This window comes from Haliaeetus albicilla, chromosome 4 (assembly GCF_947461875.1).
Source record: "Haliaeetus albicilla chromosome 4, bHalAlb1.1, whole genome shotgun sequence".
Lineage (NCBI taxonomy): Eukaryota > Metazoa > Chordata > Aves > Accipitriformes > Accipitridae > Haliaeetus > Haliaeetus albicilla.
Window position 1 is genome coordinate 25,317,730 of NC_091486.1, and position 21,569 is coordinate 25,339,298.

A 21,569-nucleotide genomic window follows, 5' to 3' on the forward strand; every position below is an offset into this window, starting at 1 on the left:
CTACGTTAACAGACAACCCTCTTAGGCAGATATATCTCACTCCTTGGTCAACAGTACCAAGCAGAAATATTATAAAACTCAAATGATGTTCATAGTAACTAAATAGTAATGATACCAGGGAAATGGTAGTATAAGTACCTGCATTCATCAAAAGTCCAAGATAAAATTTCAGAGTGCTGCAGACTTCATCAACTGTTAGCAAACAGCCATTTGCTACACTAATGGATCTTGACAATGTTTAGTAATTGATTACCACTATTTGATTTCTGTATTGTGTGTATTATCACAATAATGAAAATTGACCTGTAATCACAAACACAGACTTCACTGTATTTAATAGCATAAAAATAAAATAAAGCACAGCTCCTGCCCCTGACCATTTACTACATAAAATAAGAGGCAGATAGAGTGGGAAACACTGGAACAATGTCAGACAACTGAGAAGCTGTGAATGAACTAAACTTATTGCATTTTAAAAATCTCTCAAGTTTTCAGAATTATGCCAGTTTTGTGCATACTTCCCCCAAAATCTGGGGTACCTTCTTTAAAAAAAAGCAGTAAGCAGAAAAAGTAAGTGCTGTAAAAAGACAATCTTACTTTTACTATCTTGAAATTTGCTATGCATCTGTAGTTGTGAGTAAAGTTTTCCAACTGAGATAATATAAGAAAATGTTTCCCAAGATGCAGGTTTCCTAAAAGGAACACATTTTACAAAATACTCAAGTTCTTTTCTTTGTGAACATTTGAATCCCAAATTATGTTTCTGATTATTCCTCAGTAATTTAAGTCATTCCACTTGTATCTTGTAACAGATACACACCAAGTGTTGTCTCTCAGAAAACAATACAGAAAGCTTAGTTGACCTCAGTCATCCAGAATATTTCTGTGAGAAAGGACATGTATATGGGGAGCTGAGAGGGAAATTAAAAATGCAGGATCACTGAAAGACAGGTCGATACAGGCCAGGCACTTTTTTTGTTAGAGCTCTGTTGCCAAGGGTTCCAAATGGCCAGCTCTCCATAGCTCCTGTGCCTTATCTCTAGATACAGCATTAAGCCAGGAACTTTGGTGTTCTATCACACTAAGAGACTTAAGTACATCTTTCTGTCCCCACTATGTGATGGACAGGCTCCTTCAGAGGGAATAGGATCTCCAGATCCTGACTCCCTCTCTGTATTCTATAGTATGAGCTGGCATCTGGAGAAGCCTTGCCCATTTTCAGGACATGAACTTCTCACTTCTCCTTCACTGGAATCAAGGACTGCTGTAGCCCCATGATGCATCTTCTATGAGATTTAGTTGCCAAACACTTCTGACAGAGCTTACATTGAAATGAGATTCAAATAGGATGGGGAAAAACATGTTGATTAGGAGAAGGCAGTCCTCTTCTGTTACTTTTGATGTCTCTGAACATGTTAGACATCATAAGAAATCTTAGTCCTTTCCCACTTTAAATACAGAAGGCTCCATTAACATAACATTAACGCTGTCATTCATCATAAAACCAAGTTTTCAGAATAAAAATGAACATATTTTGAAGTCAAAATCCAAATAAATCCAAGTGCACTAATATAATGTAAAAATACAGCTTAAGAAATCAATTCTATATAAACGCAGCAGAGATAATACAATGAAAAAAATTCAGCTTGCTTAAGAAATTAATTCTATATAAAGGATGCAAGGATGTCCATCTCATGAAGCAGATAATGCAAATTAATTTATTTTCAGGTTACTAAATTAAAGGGTTAAGACAGCTTCCTTTTAAGCAACCATTTGCTAAAACACTCAGTATTTTTACTTTTCTGCTCACATTCAGCTCTTTATCTACTAATGCTATTTAATAGAATACATTAAAACTACAATAGGAATTGAAATATATTTTGCGGCATGCATACTGTTAGCATCTTCCTATATACAAAAATATACATAAAAAGTTATGCCATTAAATATTTGCAGTCACCATAGTTGTGAAGATTAGCGACAAGCAAGCTCCACAATGAGCTCCCCACTAACATTGAAATATTCTGAAAAATATAGGTTACCTGATGTAAAGTAGGATGTTTCTTGATTTTTTTTTTTTTTTTTTAATGAAAGCAAATAAAGCAGGGCTAACAAATGAAATTACTTTCAGCTCGGAAAGAGTAATTTAATTAGTTTTTTTCTTCTATGGATAGCATTTTCTGAATAAACACACAAAATGCTAGAAATTCTGGCTGTCATCTGCTTTTCAACAAAACATAGATACTTTCTACCAATTATCATAAATCCCCCTTTCTTCAATACCTAGAAATACATATCACTTTTACGTTCATCAATGCTAATAACTTCAAGTCAGACCATTACCTGGCCACATCCAGGGGCAGTGCATAAAAAGGGTTTGTCATCACTCATATTCCACAGGTCGTTGTGCTACCTGTATTGAAATGAGAATGGAACAGATTTTACAAATATTGCAACAAATTAGCAATACATTAACATCCACAGGATATCTTAATATTCCATGGGCAAGAATTTCTGCCTTCAGGCTAAACTAAGAATCTGAATACCCAGGATTCAACAGAGTCTGCATTCCAAGCTCTGTCAGGAAGGTACACAAAATCCCAGTAGAGACATAGCAGGTTTTGAACACACGTCTCAATCGGAAAGGCAAGTATTTGTACTTAACATGACTACTTGCAAAAGTATCTGAAAATATAGTAAGACAACTTGTTACTGAAATAAAAATACATTGTAATAATGATCCAATTCCTACAATTAAGAAAAGAACAAAGAGCAGCAGACAATCCCAAGTAGTCAAGGACACAGTGCCAACAAATGAGAAAAAGTGGTTGATTCCTTAGCCTTTTCATAATCTTTACAGCTCATCTTTAAAGATAAGTTAGCAGATAGCCCTTTATGTAAATTGTTACAAATTAAACTGCAAAAACATGTACTTTAGTAACGTTTCAGCTGTACAACTAAATTACCAACAGGCTAAAAATGTTTAAGACATAATAGATATTAATTATATTTTGTGCTGTTTTACATACTCGCCACACTTACTAATACACATACCTGCCAGATTTCACTTATAAACCTGTTTCATAGGGCAAACTATCATATCCTCCTTTTCATGGCAATGAACTGTAATTGAAAGAAGATATTAATTATTATGCATGTTAAACATGTAGTAATACATGATTTTGTAAAGATAAATGATATAATGCCCACAATTCACCCATGAAACACAACAGCTTTTCAAAGAAATGGTTTACTTCCATACATGCTCTAATTAGTTACACTTTCTCTCAGACAGAAAGATATGCTTCTACTCTCTCATCCTGCAAGCACAGAACAAACATAGCAAGGTAGTATCACTCTGCTTCAGGGAGCGAAAGAGGGACACAGACAGGATTGAGCCAGCGTGTGCTGGACAAAGCATAAAACTAGTATGTGGATGTTGTGACATCAATGACAAAAAATAATAAAGTTCTGGTACAATGAACATATAAAATCAAGATATTGTTGTCACATCACTAAACCCAATAGTGGTAACTAATCTCAACACTCTAAGTTACCTCATTTTAAGGTCAAGTAATGAGGGGTGGTGGGGGAGTTGAATATACCAAATTAGCTTATTAGCCAGGAGATGACAAGCACTCTCAACCCATCTGTGGCTTTACCCTGGAGGAAACACATTCATCTTTAAATATGAGTATTTGTATGGAGATCTAACAATGTTAGTTCTGAACACTGCTTAGCTTGATGAAGCAAATAAAGATGAATAAAGATGTCTTTATGATTAAAGATCATGAGCAGAATAAATCCATCTCTCCCCCAGCAGGCTGGTCATGAAAAGCTACAATGCTTCTGAAAGTGTCTAATCATCCTAAGAATGTATACTTCTAGTACACCACTTAGCACTAGGCACAAGACAGATCAAGTAAGCGTAAGCAAATAATTTAAGACTTAATACCTCAGAGATCTGTAGGGAACACACTACCTGATCCTTTTGCCTGTAACTGTACAGTAAAAAAACTACTGTATAGACTTTTTGGATATTACTGCAAGAAGGAGATCCCAGTGTCCTTGGTGTTGGGCACCAATAAGCAAAGAAGCAAAACGTGGAGTGGAGGAGATTCCAAAGTGTCACTTTGAAATATATACATTCAACAGAACGAGAATACTGAGCTGAGATCACAAGCCAAGAAGAGATGAATGGCTGCCAGAAACTTTAGAGCCTTTGGCACTGACAACTTGTGGAAACAGTTATGTCCTGAAGGAAGGATGCCAAAGCAAATCAGGGATGGAGATTGTTCTGCTGTTCTTTGCAAAGAGTTCATAACCTGTCTCAAGTTTCTGAAGGGATGAAATATTTCTTGAACTGTTCAAACTATGAACTTGGTACTGTCACCAATCAAGAGGATTAACAAGGTTATGGGCAAGTCTGAATGCTCATGACTAAGGCTTCACGGTAGAAAATAAGGTCCTTACCAATGAAGCTGTAGGATTACATCCTTTTATTATCTGGACACTTAAAAGCTATCTCGTGAGCTTATTATCCTTGTTCAGCTACGCAACAGTCAGATTTTTTTAAAATGCAGGTTCAATAACAGAGTCAGTCTCCTTTAGATCTCAAAAGGAATTTGCTTTGTTAAATCTTGATCATGGGGCAACATATAGTTATATATGGCTACAATATACACACACAGATACATACTATGAGCAGAAGTTACATCAGAAATGTCTGAAGGTGCAAGAAACAACTCTTTTTTTTTTTTATCCAAAGGATGAAGAGTTTGATTAACAAAAGTGCATGTAGGGCATTTTTTCCACTCTGTTACTACACCTTGTTGTCAGTCTTTGACAAGTGCATAGTATCAGCCATAAAAATCTACTCCATCGATACTGTTAGTATTTTTCTTAGGTCATAAGCTGTAAAGATCAAATTTTCAAGTCTGCTCATTTTCTCTTTTAAAGGAATATTACCAAAACACGTATCTGCATATGAAGTCATTACCTGATTCCATGTTTTGGTTTGTGATGCCTGTGAATTCTGAATGCCTGATTTATACACTAAAAATCAATCCTTGTGAAAAAGAAAAAAAGTATTGTCCTCCTGGCAAACTTACTGGAAAAAAAGTTGGAGATAAATTCATTTCCTGATCTTTATAATATTATTTGACTGCAGGCCACAAGGAATTTTGTGAGGTAATGCCTTGTAAAGGGATTCCAGCTAATATCTGAGGAAAAAAAAAAGTATCTTGAAGCACTGAAATTTTTGCACTTAAAAGAGAAAAGAAGTTCACTCATGCATTCCAGCAAGACTTCGGACATCATAAATCTAAACAGAAACTGGATCTGACAGGATGGGGAAACAAAGGGCTCGCATTCGTTACTGTAGCCAAATTCATAAGGATTGTATTTACCTATTACAAAGACAAATGCAAAGCTTGCACCTAGAACAAAGTAACTCCATGCAACAGTGCAGGCTGAGGGCCAGCTGGCTGTCAAGCAGGTTTGGGGCAGAACCTGTAACTCCTGGTGGACAACAAACTGAACACGATTCAGCACAATGTCACTTACAGCAATGAAAGCTAACAGCCTACTGGGCTGAATTACCAAGAGCATAGCAAGCAGATGAAGGGAAGTGATTACTCTCCGTTATCTGGCACTCATGAGGCTACAGCTGGAGTGCTGTGTCCCATTTTGAGCCCCTCAAGACAGATGACAAACTGGAAAGAAATCAGCAGGGGCCCCAACAAAATAGTTAGGAGGCTGGACTATTACATACAGGAGGAGTATCACGAAGCAAAATTTGTTCAGCATGGAGAAGGAAAGCTAAGGAAGGATCTACTTGCTGTCTTACACTACCTAATGTATTGTTATAGAGAAGACAGATGCAGACTCTAGGTAGAGTACAACAAAAGGATGAGCTGCAACATTCACAAGCCACACCAAGAAGGTTAAGAGCAAGTATAAGGGGGTCAGGGATTAAAAACAAAGAAAAAACCACACAGTGAGGGCAGCTGAACACTGGAACAGGTTGCCCAGTGGGGCTGTGGCATCTCCATCCTTGGAAATATTCAAAATTTGAGTGGACAAAATTCTCAGCAATCCAAGATAACTCTGAAATTTGAAGTATACCATAAAGACGTAGCTAGAAACAGAGGTCAACAACAGCAAAAGACAATCCAAACTTGGGTAACATTTTCACAGCTTTAGAAGACAACAGCATGGTTAACTTTACAGCCCAACAACTGAAACTGCTGCTGCTAGGGAAAACAAACAAACAAACCCCATCCTTTGCCTCCTCTTTTCTTTCTGGATTGTTTATTGCCTGACAGGAATAACAAGACTAACACACAGAAGGCCAATTTTCAGAAAAGAAGTTTGTGATTGCCACTCTGATTTCAAAAGGCTATTGGAGATTGACTGCTCTAAGAGAGAATATCACAGTAAAAAAAATTTAGTAAATACTCCTCCCCTGAAAACCAAAATAGCAACTTAAACACCATCTTGACAAAAATGTTACTCACCCGACCAAATGAGAAATGAAGTATGTAAACTAAGCCAATCGCTAGAGATGAATTATAGCCACCTTGGATTGTTACCCATGCAACAGCAAACACCTCGTCCCATAGAAAAAAGATGGTTCCTGAAGCAATCCAATCTGAATGTGAAACTCTAGCCTTAACTTATCTCTTCAGATAAACTGAACAGTCCAGTGAAATGATTCTTACTACCAGTCCACTGAACTGCAACTTTATTCCGTAAACCTTCCAATCCTAAATTCCTTTCAGTAGCATAAAGAAACCCATACATAGAATTCTTTTGAGTTACACTGAGAAACAGGATCAGAGCTGAACATGGGAAAACCATGAAATAATCTCAGCAGTATAATCAACTTTGGTACTTAAATCAGAAAGTAATCTCACTTTTTTGGTGTTTGCTCCATACTTTCAACACAAAGGTAAAATACTTCCATATCATGCCTACTTAAAATGTCATAAATGTCTTTTATCATTTTTGGAAACCCAACTGTACAGTAAAATATATAAATAAGTATATATATGTGTTTAAAATATATATAATACAGAGAAATAGAAACAGGTTTGCAAGCAATTTACTAATATTTAGGACAGTGTACTTATTTAAAAAATAAAGATGTTTCTATAAAACATCACACTAATGTTTATCTAAATGTGCTACAAAAATAGCTTCAACAATTATTTGTATATTTTTATAAGACTTAATTAAACATCTTAGGTACACTTTCTGGAAACTATTACTACATACTCTGAGGCTTGCTTCTAAAATACCTTCCTGTAGACAATTTGTGAAAGAATAGAAACACACACTGATTTAAGCAATGTCTTGTTGGCTTATTTTACTGTTAAAGGTTCTTCTGTTTTCTCTCAATCCCTACATACAGGAGCATGGAAAACACAACTGACATCTTGTTTCAAATTTTTTTTCTACTAAACATTTAAATGGCTGTTTAAAAATATATACATATTGATAATCCTTGCAAAAACCTCTCCAAATGTGCTGAGAAAAATCATTCTTCACACGTACCTAGTAAAGATTCATCAGACTTGTAGCTAAAGTCTCTGAACACTTTACCTGTATAAAGCATGCTGTATGCCAAAAGACCTCTATGCACTGACCTGCTCACGGCCTGTGCAGTCTTACCCTGTGATAACCTATTCTAAGCACGGTAGCAATACAGAGACTGCCTTCCTGTAACGTCAGGTCTGACACAAACAGCATGGAAGGAAACAGCCTGAACTGAACACAGAAAAGACAGACAACTATAAAAATACCAATAAAAAAAAAAAAAAAGGAAAACCTTAAAACTTTTCAACGTCAGCATTCCTCTACTGGCCAGCAAGCAAGAAGAGATGCACACTCTCACAAGTGTGTCACCCCCCTAAACTTGACAGTCCATAGAGGACAATCTGACAGTCTGCCAGCTACAGTAGTAGCCAATTTATCTACTACTGCTTACATGTGATGCAAACCCAAGTTTTGCAGCTAGACTGACCACTTGCACGTGGCTCCAACTCAAGAAACATCTGTACATACTGGTTTGAAAAAAAAAAAAAGTTGGACAAAAACTGTATTAAACCATTGAGACAAATCAGAATTATAGTAGTCCATCAGCATCAAGGCTCCCCTGGGTCTATACATTGCAAAGTGCTTAAGTTACAGTATCAGTGATGTATTTTCCTACGGATGTTTGCATTTCCTCAAGACCGATTGTGTCTATTCAACATTTCCTTTATTCTTTACATTTGATCTGGGATTGTGCCCCTTTCTACTGCAAGTTACAAACCCGTACAGTATACAAAATTATTAACTCTTCATAAGCTTTTCTGTAGATCTCACCATAGTGTGTAATTGCTTTAGGTAGTATAAGATTTTTAAGATTTTACTTTAAAGCTTCATTTTATAATGGGAAACTGAAACATAAAAGGGCAAGGTCAAAATTTCAAGCCTTTATCAACTTTTAAGAGTTCTACTTGAGGTGCGTACTTTTTCCAAAGTAAAGTGGACTGAATATATTTGCCACAGTAAAGAATAACATTCTTAATGGTTACCTGAAGAGCTGAATTTAGTGTTTTGCTTGGCTCCATACAAGAATTTTAACAGACATGCTTCTTTAGATGAGGAGAAAAAAAAAGAACTATTTTTGTTTTCCAAATTTAAACACTTCAAAATTAAGAGAGATAGCTTTCTCATGCAACTAAACAAATTAACGCAAATCAAAATGAACAGGGCACCCTTTATACTTTCAGTACTTGCATACAGCACTGCACAGCATAAATTTTAATCACCTCCCACATTTGAGCCTATCTTTATTTCCACAATTTTCTATAGAGGCAGATTTGCAAGTTTTGCTTTCAGTAAAAATCAGAAGTTAGTATGTTGAAAACACCACTTAAAAAGAAGTAATATAAATATATAAAATAAAAATTTGTTTTTTAAAAGAAAAAAAAAAATCATTGTTCCACTTACCTGGAGGGACTGGAACAGCTGGTTTTTTTCAGTTTCCTGTAAAGCAAAAGAAGAAAGGTGAAGCAAAAGCAGTGTAATTAATACTTGACCATTACAGTCCAGTTTCAAAAGTGTTCTGACTGGCTCTATTTGTATAATGCCACAGAATTTAGCATCCCTAAAAAAGAAAACTGAATGATGAAGAGAATGGAGGAGAAAAAAATTGAAAAATAAAAACATTCCTCCTCATAAAGAAAGTGGGATCACCAGAAAGTAGGTCAGTAGATTCTGCAAGAAAACTATAAGCCATAGTCCAGAATATTTAAAAGTTGTAAACCTCAAAACTGGTGAACAGGAAAATGGGAACTCCTTCTTCACACTTCACTGCTTAATAGAATGGTTGTGCTGTTTCCTAGAAGACACATGATCTGTTTCAGAGAGTTCTGGGGAAGAATAAGGAAGAATGTAATGCCTGCAGCATAATGCTCAGACTTTTTCTTTAAAGAAGTCAAATGTTGGGCACTTTTTTTTGTTGATGTTATTACTTAACTGCTTGTAACTGATGTCTGAAGTTAATTCCCTACCTTCCATGGTTTGTCTAAGATTCTGTAAAGGGTAGAGCATCTGGACAAAGAAGAAAAGATGCAAGAAGTGAGGACAATTGACTTAACAAGTTCAAATAAGAACAAGAAAGCCAGCTGGACAGATAGTCACATGTACAGAAACAAAGCAATTAAGTCACTTTAGCTTTGCTGAAGGAGCAGGCTTTTTTGACATGAAGGTACACTTCTGGTAAACAGAGAGCACTAATGGAATAAAGAAAGGTCCTTAGGCCTAACGCTTCCTGTTGGCTGAATATGGCAGCTCCTAAATCTACCCCCAGCTTAAGTATTTTTCAGAGGTGCCTTGATCTTTCTTTGACTTACTGGAAATTCATGCTGTGTGAATACAGCTCTTGTAGATAAGTGAAAGGCCAATGAACCTCAGAGAAGAAATACACAGGGGTTAATATTCCACCAATTCCACCAATATTCCACCACAATTTACTTAGAGATATATTCTCCAGCTCACTTCTCTAGGTTTGAACATCTTAATATTGTCCATCAACCGAACAACCATTAGAAATCCAATCTCCTTTTGCTACATTATTTCAACAAATTAAAAAAAAAAAAACTTAACAAAAAGTTACTTCAGTTTTACATTTTTTCAGACTGCATCCCTGAAGTGTAACATTGAATACAATAATTAAGAAAGTAATTTAAAAAAATCTTTAAATATATCATAAATATCCCACTACAGGATTCCCAATAGCCATTAAAACAGAATGATCTTTTTCCTTCCTCTAAGTAATAATATAAATGACCACTGGCATCCACCTAGAAAGGGAAACATACTAGATTGCTTGGAATAACTTACTGAAGTGAAGCTCCTATCTGAACTGAAGCTAATGGAAAAGTTCTCAGGCTGAACTGAAACTGACACAGAACAAAGTTGGAAACAGTACAGCATAAACTTTAAAAAAAAAAAATATTTATTGCACAGTTATTAAATATCAACTCATATTTGTATCACTAACTATATCCAATGCCACCTTAGAATGCACATGATTGATTTGAAACAAATGTAGTTAAGTTATGCAGAAGGACAATGATAACTTGAAATCTATTCGTTATTCCAAAGAAGTTAATAGTATTGAATCATGCTTGGCCCTTTGAAAACAGTTAATGCATTATTTTTATACAGAAATTCAAGATTTTAAGAAACCATAAAAAATGTTGAGATTGGACATAACATATACATTTTTAAAGTTAGTAAAGCTTCTCAGAGCAAAAAATGTGCATTTCTAAGTTTAATTAATAGTGGAAGGAAAAAAAAGAATAGCTGATGACAGAAAAGGAATTTTAGGCACTAGATACACCCAAAATTTAATTAAAAAAGATTCAAAAGAGTATAACTTTTCAGGTCGCTCAACACTTCGTCACAAAACAGAAGTAGCATGAAAACATTATTTATAAAATTATGTATGATCAAATTTAAGACCTGAAAGCACCTTACGTTAGATGCTGCATACTCTAGAAGTTTCTGGAAAAAGACATACCAAACACATTCATATTTCTAGAGTTCAAATCAGGATAGAAATACCATCTACACTGTGAAGATCAAAGGCTCAACTAGTTGATTAAGTATTAGCATGCAATATCAGTATTAAAACATAAACTCATAATGGATTTTAAAAAAAGCTACTTCACTCCATGCACACATCAAGTTTTTTCTATTATTTCACATTTCTTTTGATGCATTATATAACAAACAGTCCCTGACAAAGCTATGATTTTGTTTCTTAATAAGACAACTTTCTGATTTGGATTCTGGAACGTGGAATTTAAAAGAATTCAAGTGAATGCCTAACTTGACTATAGTTTGTCCCTCTGAAATTAAGTCTGCAACTGGATGTCCATTAATAGACAGTAACTTATGTTTCAGTGGAAGGCTGAAGAAATTGCATCTAGAACACTTATGGAGGACTGGGACCACAAGGAAGGGTCCTCCTCATCCTACCAGCTAGTGCTGAATTTAGCATCTAAGACAGACCTAGCAGTATTATGACCTTAACTTCAGCAACATTTGTTTTTATTAACTCTATCTAGCTTTACATTCAGCAAGAGATTGGGACAGGACATTCACTGCCATGAGCAGAATATGACAAGAAAAAAAAAATCCAAACTATTATTTTAAAAAGTGGAAAAGAAAATACACTTTGGCCATATTCAGGGTCGCTATCTGGAAAGTAGCAGATGATTCAGAATTTCCAGCTTTATTAGAATTTCTCATTCTACTGCAAGGAAACAGGTGACAGTATCAGTATTTGAAGATAAACATCATTGGGAGAAAGCAACGTAATGAAAAGCAAACGAGTGACACACAGCACATGGATGGGGCATGGAAACATACTCATGGATCTAACTCTAAGAATAGGGATGCAAAAAGATTGTAGAATGAATACAACTGCAGAAGCAACATGGCAGCACGCATATCTCCTAACTCCAAACATGAAGTTGTATTGTGGCATAAAACATCTGTGCCTAAAACACCCTGCAGCCATCACTGCTTGAGGGTCTGCGATGTGTTTTTTCACGTGAAAGCCTCAGAGGCCTTTTATTAAGGCAACTCGAGAGGCATAATGCACAATAACAGGCAAAGTCAAGAGGGCAACTGGTCCAGAAGGTCCACGTCCGTGGCCAGATCCCAGGCAGGCCAACACCTCCCTCTGATGCAGAAAAGCTGTTCTTACCCCCCCCCCGCCCCCAAACCGTACCCCTCTCGGTGCCCTCCGCACCGGCACCGCGCCCGGACCAAGATCTCTCTTCAGAGCAGAAGATGGATGCGGAGAGAGGCCTCCTTGGAGCTGAGATGAGGCAAAAAGGCCAGGCCTGCCTGCCCCCTTCCTCCCGCCTTCCCCCCTGCCTTTCACCCCCCGCCGCGGGCCAGGCCGGGGCCGGCGATGCCCCCGCGGGGCGGCCCTCTTCCGGATGGGGGGCGCGGGCAGCTGCAGCCCCCTTCACCCGCTCGCCTCCCCGTCCCGTCCCGCTCCCTCGGGGCGCCCGCCAGGACCCCTACCTCCGGACGAGTAACGGTCTCCGCGACGCCGGCCGGCCCGGCCCGCCCCGCCCCGGCTCTAGGGGCGGCGGGAGCCGCAGGCCGCGGTGGGGGAGGGGGCTGCCGCGGAGAGGCGCGGCGGCGCCATGTTACTGCCTCCCGGGTATCCCCCGCCTACTGCCGAGCGGGGCCGCTCCCTCCCCTCACGCCCCCGGTGCCCTCGCCCGCGCGGGCGCCGCCGCAGCGCGGAGGGAGGAGGAGGAGGAGAAGAAGGAGGAGGAGCCGCCGCCGCCGGGCCGGCGCCGCGCTCGTGTTTACAAACTCACCCCGGGAACGCGGGCCGAACCGCACATTAAAGGCCGGGTCCCCCACAGGCTTCCGTCACTTCTCGCGATAGCTCGGCCGACATCTCCGCGGGCAGCGGGGAGGTGCAGGTCACGTGGCGGGGAGGGGCGGCGCGGAGGACGGCGCGCGCCGCTGATTGGGCGCTGCCGGCGGGGCGGTTGGGGACGGTGTGGCCGGAAGCGCCAACTGCCCGGGTGTGGCCGGGGATGAGGGGGAGCCGCGAGGCGGCTGTAGCTAAGCAGGCGCGGCTCGGTCCGCCCGCGGATGGGTGACCGCGGCGCCGCCTCCCTTGCGAGCGACCTGCGGCGCCAACGGCAGCTCTCGCCTGGGCGGACGTACGGGTTCTGCTCCCCGCTGCACCAGTCCCGTCACACGGCGACCCCGCATTCAGAGCGCGAATACTCCCCCGTCCCTGCCGGGGACCCCCTGAGGATGTGGCCGGTCGGCCGAAGACTCCGCTGGCCACATGTGGGCAACGCATCCGCCGCGGGAGCCACGCTGAACCGTGTCTGTCTGTGCGCGATCCAGCACGTTGGGCAAAGCTGCTGCTGAGGGAGGACTTCTGCGGCCGTCCCAGACGGGGAGCTCGGAGGACGAAGCGCCCGTCCTCCGCTGCTGGTTCTGCAGGAGGGCCGGCAGCGGCTGCTAGGGGAAGGCAGCAGAAAGCGGGTAGAGACTAAACCACGGCAAGGCTTCGCTCAGCGGCAGCGCTTGCTGTGCTTGGCACGCCTAACTTCTGGAATAATCAGCCCTCCAAAACCCCATACTGGCTATATTCCTTTGGTTTCCCCATCTCTCTGCACACCGCAACTCTCACGCCAGGAGCTAGGGGTGAAGCTGTGGTTCTGTTAAACATTTGCCTTTTTAACACTGTGTCAAAAATGCTGCAGCACTGTACAATGAAGGGAAGCACCTAAGTTTTACACAGAAGGAACTAGAAGCAATTGGATGCATTAAAAAAAAACCAACCATAATACTATGTTTAGTATGTGCTCTGAATCACACATGAAGTTTTAAATCTATGCCTGGGTATCATTTAGAACTGTCATCTTTCAAGTCTGGAACTGATCTGAGAACATGAGACTATGAATAACAAAAAAAAAAAAGACTTCTAAAAAGTAGTATTAGTTCCAGTAAATCACATTTTGTCCAAGTTTCCCTGAGCTTGCAAAAGACGATATAGTATGTTTCATTTCTTCTAAATTGCTTTCACGGGCACTGTACAGCACTTTTGCAAAGTTCTTTGAGATAAGGCGGGATAAAAAACACTGCATAAAAGTACACCATTTACTTAAAGGTGGAATTATTCTTTACTGTAAGCATGTTGCAAAGGGCTCAAATGTGAGTGCAAAATGAGAGGAATAGAGATCTTTCTTTCTTTGCAGAGCAACCAAGAGCTGTATTTGAAGTAATTATTTTTCAGTGGCTTAGATCTACCATCACATGGCAGCCATCCTGAACCTGAACAGAAAACTGAACTGCAAGTTATTTGCCTTTCTTCAGTCTGAAATTGGTGCAAGAAACAAACACAGGGGAAGCAGAAAAAGAAAAAAAAAAGCAGCCGGATGGAAAGGATGAATCCCTTTTACCTGCAGCAATAACTTAAGGGTGTAATTGGTAACACAAACATTCCCTCCATTATACATAACACTACTGTGCACATCGCTTTCAGAGGTGGAATGATGTCTGATCTACTGGACAGCAGGCAGAACAGTTATTCAGACAATGAAGATCTCTGTGTCAGCCAGCTTCATCTTCAACACTGAAAGAGGAACACAGTCTTTTGATCTGGAGAACCTGTAGTATGAATTTTCAGAAGTTGGCAATCTCTAAGGTCAGCATGGCCCATGTCAGAAGAAACTGAAAAGGTTTCAGGGAACTGAAGCCTACAGTATCTCCTCATAGAACTCTGTATCTGGTTTCCCTGACCTATGAAAAAGATTTCTTGATATAAACTCATAACGAGAAGATCAGGAGTCCTTCATCTGCTGCTTCCCAATCACTACATAGAGGTTGGGTTTTCTTTTTTTGCTTAAAACCATTTAATCTTTTACACATTTATAATTGTCTCTTGCGAGCATTTTAGGAAAACTGAGAGTATTTTTTTGTCTTTGTAAGACCACTCAAATTGACTGAGCTGTTAAAGTGCTCAAGTAACCACTGAAACTAAGCTGTTTTTAAAGAGCAGGGGAAAACAGAGGAATAGAGAAAGGGAGTCAATGTGCCTTGTGATCACTCAGATGTGAAAATCTGCCCATCACTCATTGATTCTAAGCCCCTTATTGTCTATAAGGCGGATAATCCCCTGCATGAAGGTTTGTTGTCATGTTTTGAAAGTCCTTGATTAGTCTTTATCTGCAATACCAAGATCTGATTCTTTCGAGATTGGCATAAACAAATAGTAATTTTGCTTGGGTTTGGCCCATGTTTACCAGTCTAAGAGTGAGTTAAAAGGTAACAAGCTTTGGGAAATGCTGCTACTAAAATAGACAGGCTTCACATCCATATACTGGGTCACCCGAGATGTTTGCTGCCCTTCAGACAAGGCTGATCATAGGGAAAAGGGTACATGTTGACAGGGTGAACCACATGGGAAAAGATAGGATGTAAATCCAGAAATCATTATTCAAGCCTGATTCAAGTGGTGAGTCAGCTGGCTTTCTTATTGAGGTTATGGAGCAATAGCTTAGCAAGATCTTCTTTCTATACCAAACAGACAATTGCAACTCAGCAGAACCATTTGACATGCAAACAAATTGCTAAGTACAATTAACAGAGCTGGAGCTAGACTTAACCAAGACAAGTTTGAAGATCCTAGTTTGGCCACATCCCAGTGACAGGGAAATCTGAAGCTTGAATTAAGCTAGTCCACTAGACTAGTCCACAATACTAAGAAATATGGATTGCCACCTCAGATGCCTGCAGAGATCTCTACAGTACTGAAAGAACAGAATGAAGTTCATCACCTACCAGAAGGACAGCAATACACAGATGAGCTTTAGCCTAGAATTCTAGTAATCATTATCTACCTTTCATCCAGGGCAAATACACTGTATGTCAGCTCTGTAACAGAATAGCTTACGAGAATGGATAATAATAATTTCATAAAATAAACACTGCGTGAGCACACACCACACAGAAGATAGCTGCAATATGCTTTACCTCCTACCCCTCTCTTACCCCCCCGCAAAACCACTTCCAGACCTAGTCATGTAAGGCACTACTAATACTGTGCTAGAGCTGACTAAAGATGCTGCATATTCTACACTCCTAAACCTCACATATATAAAAGGATGCTCTCTGTAATTTACACAGTAACTTTTAATCCTTTTGAGAAAACAACTATTTTCTCCTAAGAACTTACAGGGAAAGTAACTTCTCATGCTAGGTCCAAATTAGGCTACATGAATCATTTAGGTTGGAAAAGACCTTTAAGATCATTGAGTCCAACCCTTAATCTAAAACTGCCAAGTCCACCACTAAACCATGTCCCAGTGAACATCAATTTGGTATCTGACTCCAGATGAAAACAAAGGTCTTACCTGCACCTCACAGTGATCTGAGAGCCACTAGTCATTTCTCCACTTCCCCAGGGATAGGCAGTTTACAGTAAAAAGTTTCCTAGATTTAATTCAGTAATTACCCATTTAACAGCAAGATGACAAAGCTTGTAACAAACCTGCTCACGTTCTTCCAAGGTTCAGCTTATATTTTGACAGTGATCATATGTATTATTTAACGTTTTGAATAAAGTTTGAGATGCCATCAACCCCCCCACCAGATTAGTATATAGTAGCACACAGTATATTGCTGTAAGTGTAGACAACACTGTAAATGCATTTAGATTGTTAGAAGACAGATACTGTGAGAAGTAAAGCTTGATACTGCAGGTACTTTGTTAATAAAAATGCTTTGATCCTACTGCTCTTAAAAGAACTTGAGAGAGAACACAAGGCTGACTTTACAAAATTAGGAAGCTGGAAGTTCTCCCTTTTAATTAGGTGATACCAAGAATGCAGTAACTAAGTAAGAGTATAATGTCAATGTGCCACACTTAAAAAGTCTTGGACCAACCTAAAGCAGTCAACAGTTTGTTCAACTGGGACACTGGTCAGAACAAAGTGGAAAATTTTTACCATGGTGTTCGAAATTTATAGTCTAACTGAAAACTGAGGCAAAGAGACTTTCCTATCACAGATTTGTCCTTCTATCAAGAGGTGCCAGAACACCTTATGTGCCACCTAGTCTGAGAAAAAACAAATTGTGCACAGAAACAGCTCTGAGTAAGTTTGAAACACAAGTGAAGAAACAAGGCCAGCAGTATAGCCTTTCACATTTAATCTGTGTATCCTTTGAACTTTCAAAGATATGCCACATTGATTTTAACAAACAAGCAACATGCCTATATATATTAATAAATAAAATGTTTGACTTGAAGTCATTATTTGAAGGGTCCTACACGGTATGTCATTATCAGGAGAAATCCATGGTGACTGAATGACAATATGCTGTCTTCCAGACATCCTAGCAAGAAAGATAATAAATGCAGGCAACAGGTTGACAGTTAAAGTTGTTATCTTTAATGAAATGACTTTGGAAATAGCATCAATTTCCATGACACCAACATTTTGGGAGTCCCATAAAATGCAGAGTTACATTCCAATGCCAGTATCACAGGCAGATCTCCTTTCACATGGCAAATAGGATCAAGAAAGCAACCATCAGACAGAAGAGACCCATAGCTTCCGACAGGGCAAATCCCAGGATAGCATATGAGAACAGCTGCTGCTTCAGAGAAGGATTTCTAAAAGAAAGTGAAGGTGTAAGACCTTTTTATCTTTACAATTAAGATGTTTTTCATACAGTTTAACATATCTGACAGATTCAGAACCTCATATGTCCTTGCCACAGATTCCATAACAGGAAAATCCAATAAACCCAAGCAGAAGTAATTTTTAGCAAGGATTTCACTGAAGACAAATGAGTTGGCAATTAAGACTAGATTCAGTTTATGCAGATTGTATATGGCTTTTCCAAATGAGCACAGTTTTTGTGACTACATGCATGTATGCTTTTGAATTTGACTTCTCTACATCCACCCATGCAGGAACTATCAGCACTATGCTTTATAAATTTATTTCACATCTGTGACATTAGAACTATATTCCAAGGAAGTTTGCATGTTTAACATTTTAAGTAGCCCTCAGACAAAATACAGGAACTGAAACCACCTAGAGCAAAAAAAGAAATACACAGCAGTTTGTTGCAAAAATGCAATGAATTATCCCTCCAAGAAGTGAGTGGGACAGAAAAAAAACCCCTTCAACATAATACTATGAAGTAATGTTCTACAACCTCTTATTGACATATTCATGCCAAATTCAAAAAAAGGAGACATCAGTTTTGTACTGAAAACACTTGTTTCTTCAAGTGGAAAGTGAACTTCCTTGTTTTCAGTAGGGCTTAATCTTTATTAAGACTTAATTAAGTCTTAACCAGTTGAAAGAATAAAGACAACCATGAAACCTTCAGTAAAGCTTTTTTTTATGCCTGTATCAGTTCTGGTCTTTCATGGTACCATGTAAACTATTCCTACTACAGGAACACTGTAAACTTATACGGAAGAAGTCCATCCCTACTATAAATCCCCACCCTCACCCCCTTCAGATTTCTAGAAGGAATGATTACTCATTCGATAAAGTAATTACATATTCTGAGATGCAAAGCTGAATGCATTGGAAAACTGAGTTAAGCATCCATTTCTAAACAACCACCACAAACAACTACGCAGCCTAAAGCATACAAACTCACATTACTTATTACCAGTTTTCATACAGTTTCTTTTTAGGACTTCTCCCCTCAAACTGAAGAAGATCCAGGCTAGATTTTTAATTCAGTTCTGGAACTGAATGCTCAAACAGTGGACTTCAGCGACCGAAACACTGATCAAGTCTAATGACCTCATTTCTTTCATGTCTCTTCTCCAGGCAATGTATAAAGTTGTGAATTTAACAACAGAGCCATCCTGATGAATATACTACAGTTTCATATGATTCTATTTAGCCATGTTTGTCATTAATAGTGATTACTAACAGAGTTTATTGTAGTGCCACCATCCTTATGGCAACTTAGCTTATGTGGGGGTGCTGTCTCAAGATACATCTGCATGCAATTCAAGAGTTTTATAAGAGAGAGATTGATTACCTGGCATAACCAATGATTAGACTACCGAAGACTGTTCCAATACCAGCACCAGAACCAGCCACACCTACTGTGGCAGCACCAGCACCAATAAATTTGGCAGCAGTGTCAATGTCCCTGCTGATAGCACTAGTCTGGAATTCTCTAAGTGCTAGTCGGGAGACAGTATTTTGGGCCCCATTAAGTGTTGAATTGCCCTAAGAAAACAAAACATGAAAAAGCATTATATTCAGACACAGACCATTTTCTACGACCACTTTGATAGTGTTATTCTGCAGTTTTAAAAATTGTATTAGATCCAATGTGTAGCTCCTCTTCCAAGTGATGAGACTATAACTAAGAGTTAAAAACTTCAGAATGTTACCTGTTCCACCTGAAAGCAATCAACTTTAAATGTGAAAGACTTCTCAGGGGAAAAAGCAAGACAGCAACGAGTATTATTAGGTGTTTGACTTAAAGCAAGTTTCACACTATAGATATTTGAGTTAGTACAAGTGAACTCTAGGTTGAGGACATTTAGGCTCACCAGGTAATTTAGGAAGATACAGAATTTTGTTTATAAGGTACCTCTCCATTCTTGACCTCTGGCCTAGACAACACAGATGCCGAAATTGGTCTGTACAAGAGTCTTGATCCAGCACGGATCTGCAAGAGGAGGAAAAAAGCTATAAAAAAAGAAATATTTGATCACACCTGTTCCCATACCATAGTCTACAAGATTATAAGGCTATTATCTCTTAAGCCATTTATCTTACTTGAAAGACAGCAGTCTGCATAGCTGGATATACAATCAATGATACAGAAGGAAACACTGCCATGCAATCTGATAGCACCATTTTCAGGAGACATTATTGCAAATAATGACATCATTCAATGAACCTGTACATGCGTTATACTGACAGAAAACGTAGCAAAACAGCAACAAAAAAGCCAGATAGACCAACAGGCAGTCATACACATTTTGAAGTGAAAGAAGAAAAGCCATCAAGATGAATTCCAACGTTGTTAAATGCACAGATGTAACCTAGACTTTTAAATCTAGCGAGGCATAAATGAATGAGTCCTCTTTCACAAGCGGCCTGCATGTGTCCTTGGGCTTCCAGCAGTCTAAGGTCATACCGGCTCTTGCACAAAGCTCTTCCTGCAAGGGAAACCTGTGCCTGCACCATGCAAAACGAGACGTTCTGCGGGCTAGAGAGAACATTTTCAAGCAGAACAGTCCCGTGTCTCTGCAAGGGCAAAAAATCCCGGCCTTGCGTAGGACAAGCAACAGGCTGGAGTTTGACCTACAGCAAGGCACAGAGCGCACCAGGCCCAAGAGGTTTTCGCTGCGCTGCCCTCCCCCTTCACCGCTCGTGTGGGAAGGCCCCTCACCTTGGCAAAGGGCCCTGGCCCACGCCAAGGAGGCGGGAAGGAGAACCCGGCCCTGCCGCAGCAAGCCCCCCCACCCCACCCCTTCGCACTCAGGCGGGCAGCCCTCGGTACGGGCTGACCCTAGGGGCCTGCCGTGGGGCTCAGAGGCTCAGACCCCCGGGCGCCCCGCGAGCTCCGCCGCCCCCGGTGCAGCCCGGGACGCGGCCAGCGAGGAGGCCCGGTCGCCCCCACTCACCAGGGAGGGCGAGGCGGCGAGCTTGGCGCAAGCGAACATCTTAGCGGGCGCCGTCCCGGGGGCCACAATCCGGTGTCTCTGCGGAGAGAGGGAGAGGGTGAGGGGGCCGCGGCGGCGGGCGGGGGCGGCGATGGGGGCGGATGGCGCCGTGCCGCCACTCACCCTCTCCGGCTGCCGCACCTCGGAGCCGACGGGGTGGGGCGTCTCTGCGCAGGCGCGGCGGGGCCGGCGGCGAGCGCCCGGATGCAGCGCGACGGAAGGGGGCGGGGCGCGGCGCCAAGGTCACTTTGTACCGACTCTATTGGCAGCGGCGGCGGGCGCGCGGCGGCTCGCTCCGCCCCGCCCCGCCCCGGCGCAGCCGCGAATCGCGCTGCGCCCGGCTGGCCACGGGGACGCAGCCAGGGGGGCGGGGCGAGCGCTGCAGGCGTGGGCGGTGACGCGGCGGCGGCTCCGCACTGGCGCTCGCCGGCAGCGAGGCCGCGAGCCTGGCGGTTGGGACCGTTGATGTGACCGTTAGGGCCGTTAGCCAGGGCTGCGCACCACGCAGTAGGCCCAGCCCGGCGGCTTCGCTCCTGCTGTAACCCCGCGTTTGTGGGCGGCGGGGGCTGGCACCCTGAGGGCTGTGCGGAAGGGGAGCGGGGTGGGTGAGGTCGCTTCGCCCCGGCGAGGCAGCGATTCGCGGTGCGGAGAAGACCCCGTTACGGGGAGAGCCTTCGGCGGCTGAGGCGTGTTCCGTGGAGGGGGAGGAGGCGTGGCGCCAGCGCGGCGCGTAATTGGCGGGGAGCGGCCGGCGGGGGGAGGACCCCCCCCGGCTGGTGAAGGAAGGAGAGCGAAGCCC

General features: G+C 41.2%; 2 protein-coding genes across 5 annotated transcripts in view; both read right to left on the bottom strand.

Moving 5' to 3' along the window:
- Positions 1 to 13,001, bottom strand: part of ATF2 (activating transcription factor 2) — a 54,094-nt gene extending 41,093 nt beyond the window's left edge. For 2 of the 4 annotated variants that reach the window (XM_069781480.1, XM_069781477.1), the window contains exons 1-4: positions 12,903 to 13,001; positions 9,001 to 9,036; positions 3,055 to 3,123; positions 2,344 to 2,413 (exon numbers count right to left, since the gene is read on the bottom strand). In XM_069781480.1, coding sequence (XP_069637581.1) covers positions 2,344 to 2,391 — 48 coding nt within the window. In that variant the 5' untranslated portion in view covers positions 2,392 to 2,413; positions 3,055 to 3,123; positions 9,001 to 9,036; positions 12,903 to 13,001. Of the gene's footprint in view, positions 1 to 2,343; positions 2,414 to 3,054; positions 3,124 to 8,582; positions 8,643 to 9,000; positions 9,037 to 12,597; positions 12,865 to 12,902 lie in introns of those variants that run through there. The other 2 variants (XM_069781479.1, XM_069781478.1) reach the window with 2 other exon arrangements.
- Positions 13,002 to 17,478: 4,477 nt separating this feature from the next.
- ATP5MC3 (ATP synthase membrane subunit c locus 3) lies at positions 17,479 to 21,034 on the bottom strand. Its single transcript, XM_069781481.1, has 5 exons — positions 20,894 to 21,034; positions 20,732 to 20,809; positions 19,690 to 19,767; positions 19,126 to 19,319; positions 17,479 to 17,725 (listed from the first exon to the last, which is right to left on the bottom strand). Exons 2-5 carry the CDS (start codon positions 20,768 to 20,770, stop codon positions 17,611 to 17,613), a joined length of 426 nt encoding a protein of 141 aa, XP_069637582.1. The 5' UTR covers positions 20,771 to 20,809; positions 20,894 to 21,034; the 3' UTR covers positions 17,479 to 17,610.
- Between the last annotated feature and the right edge of the window lie 535 nt (positions 21,035 to 21,569).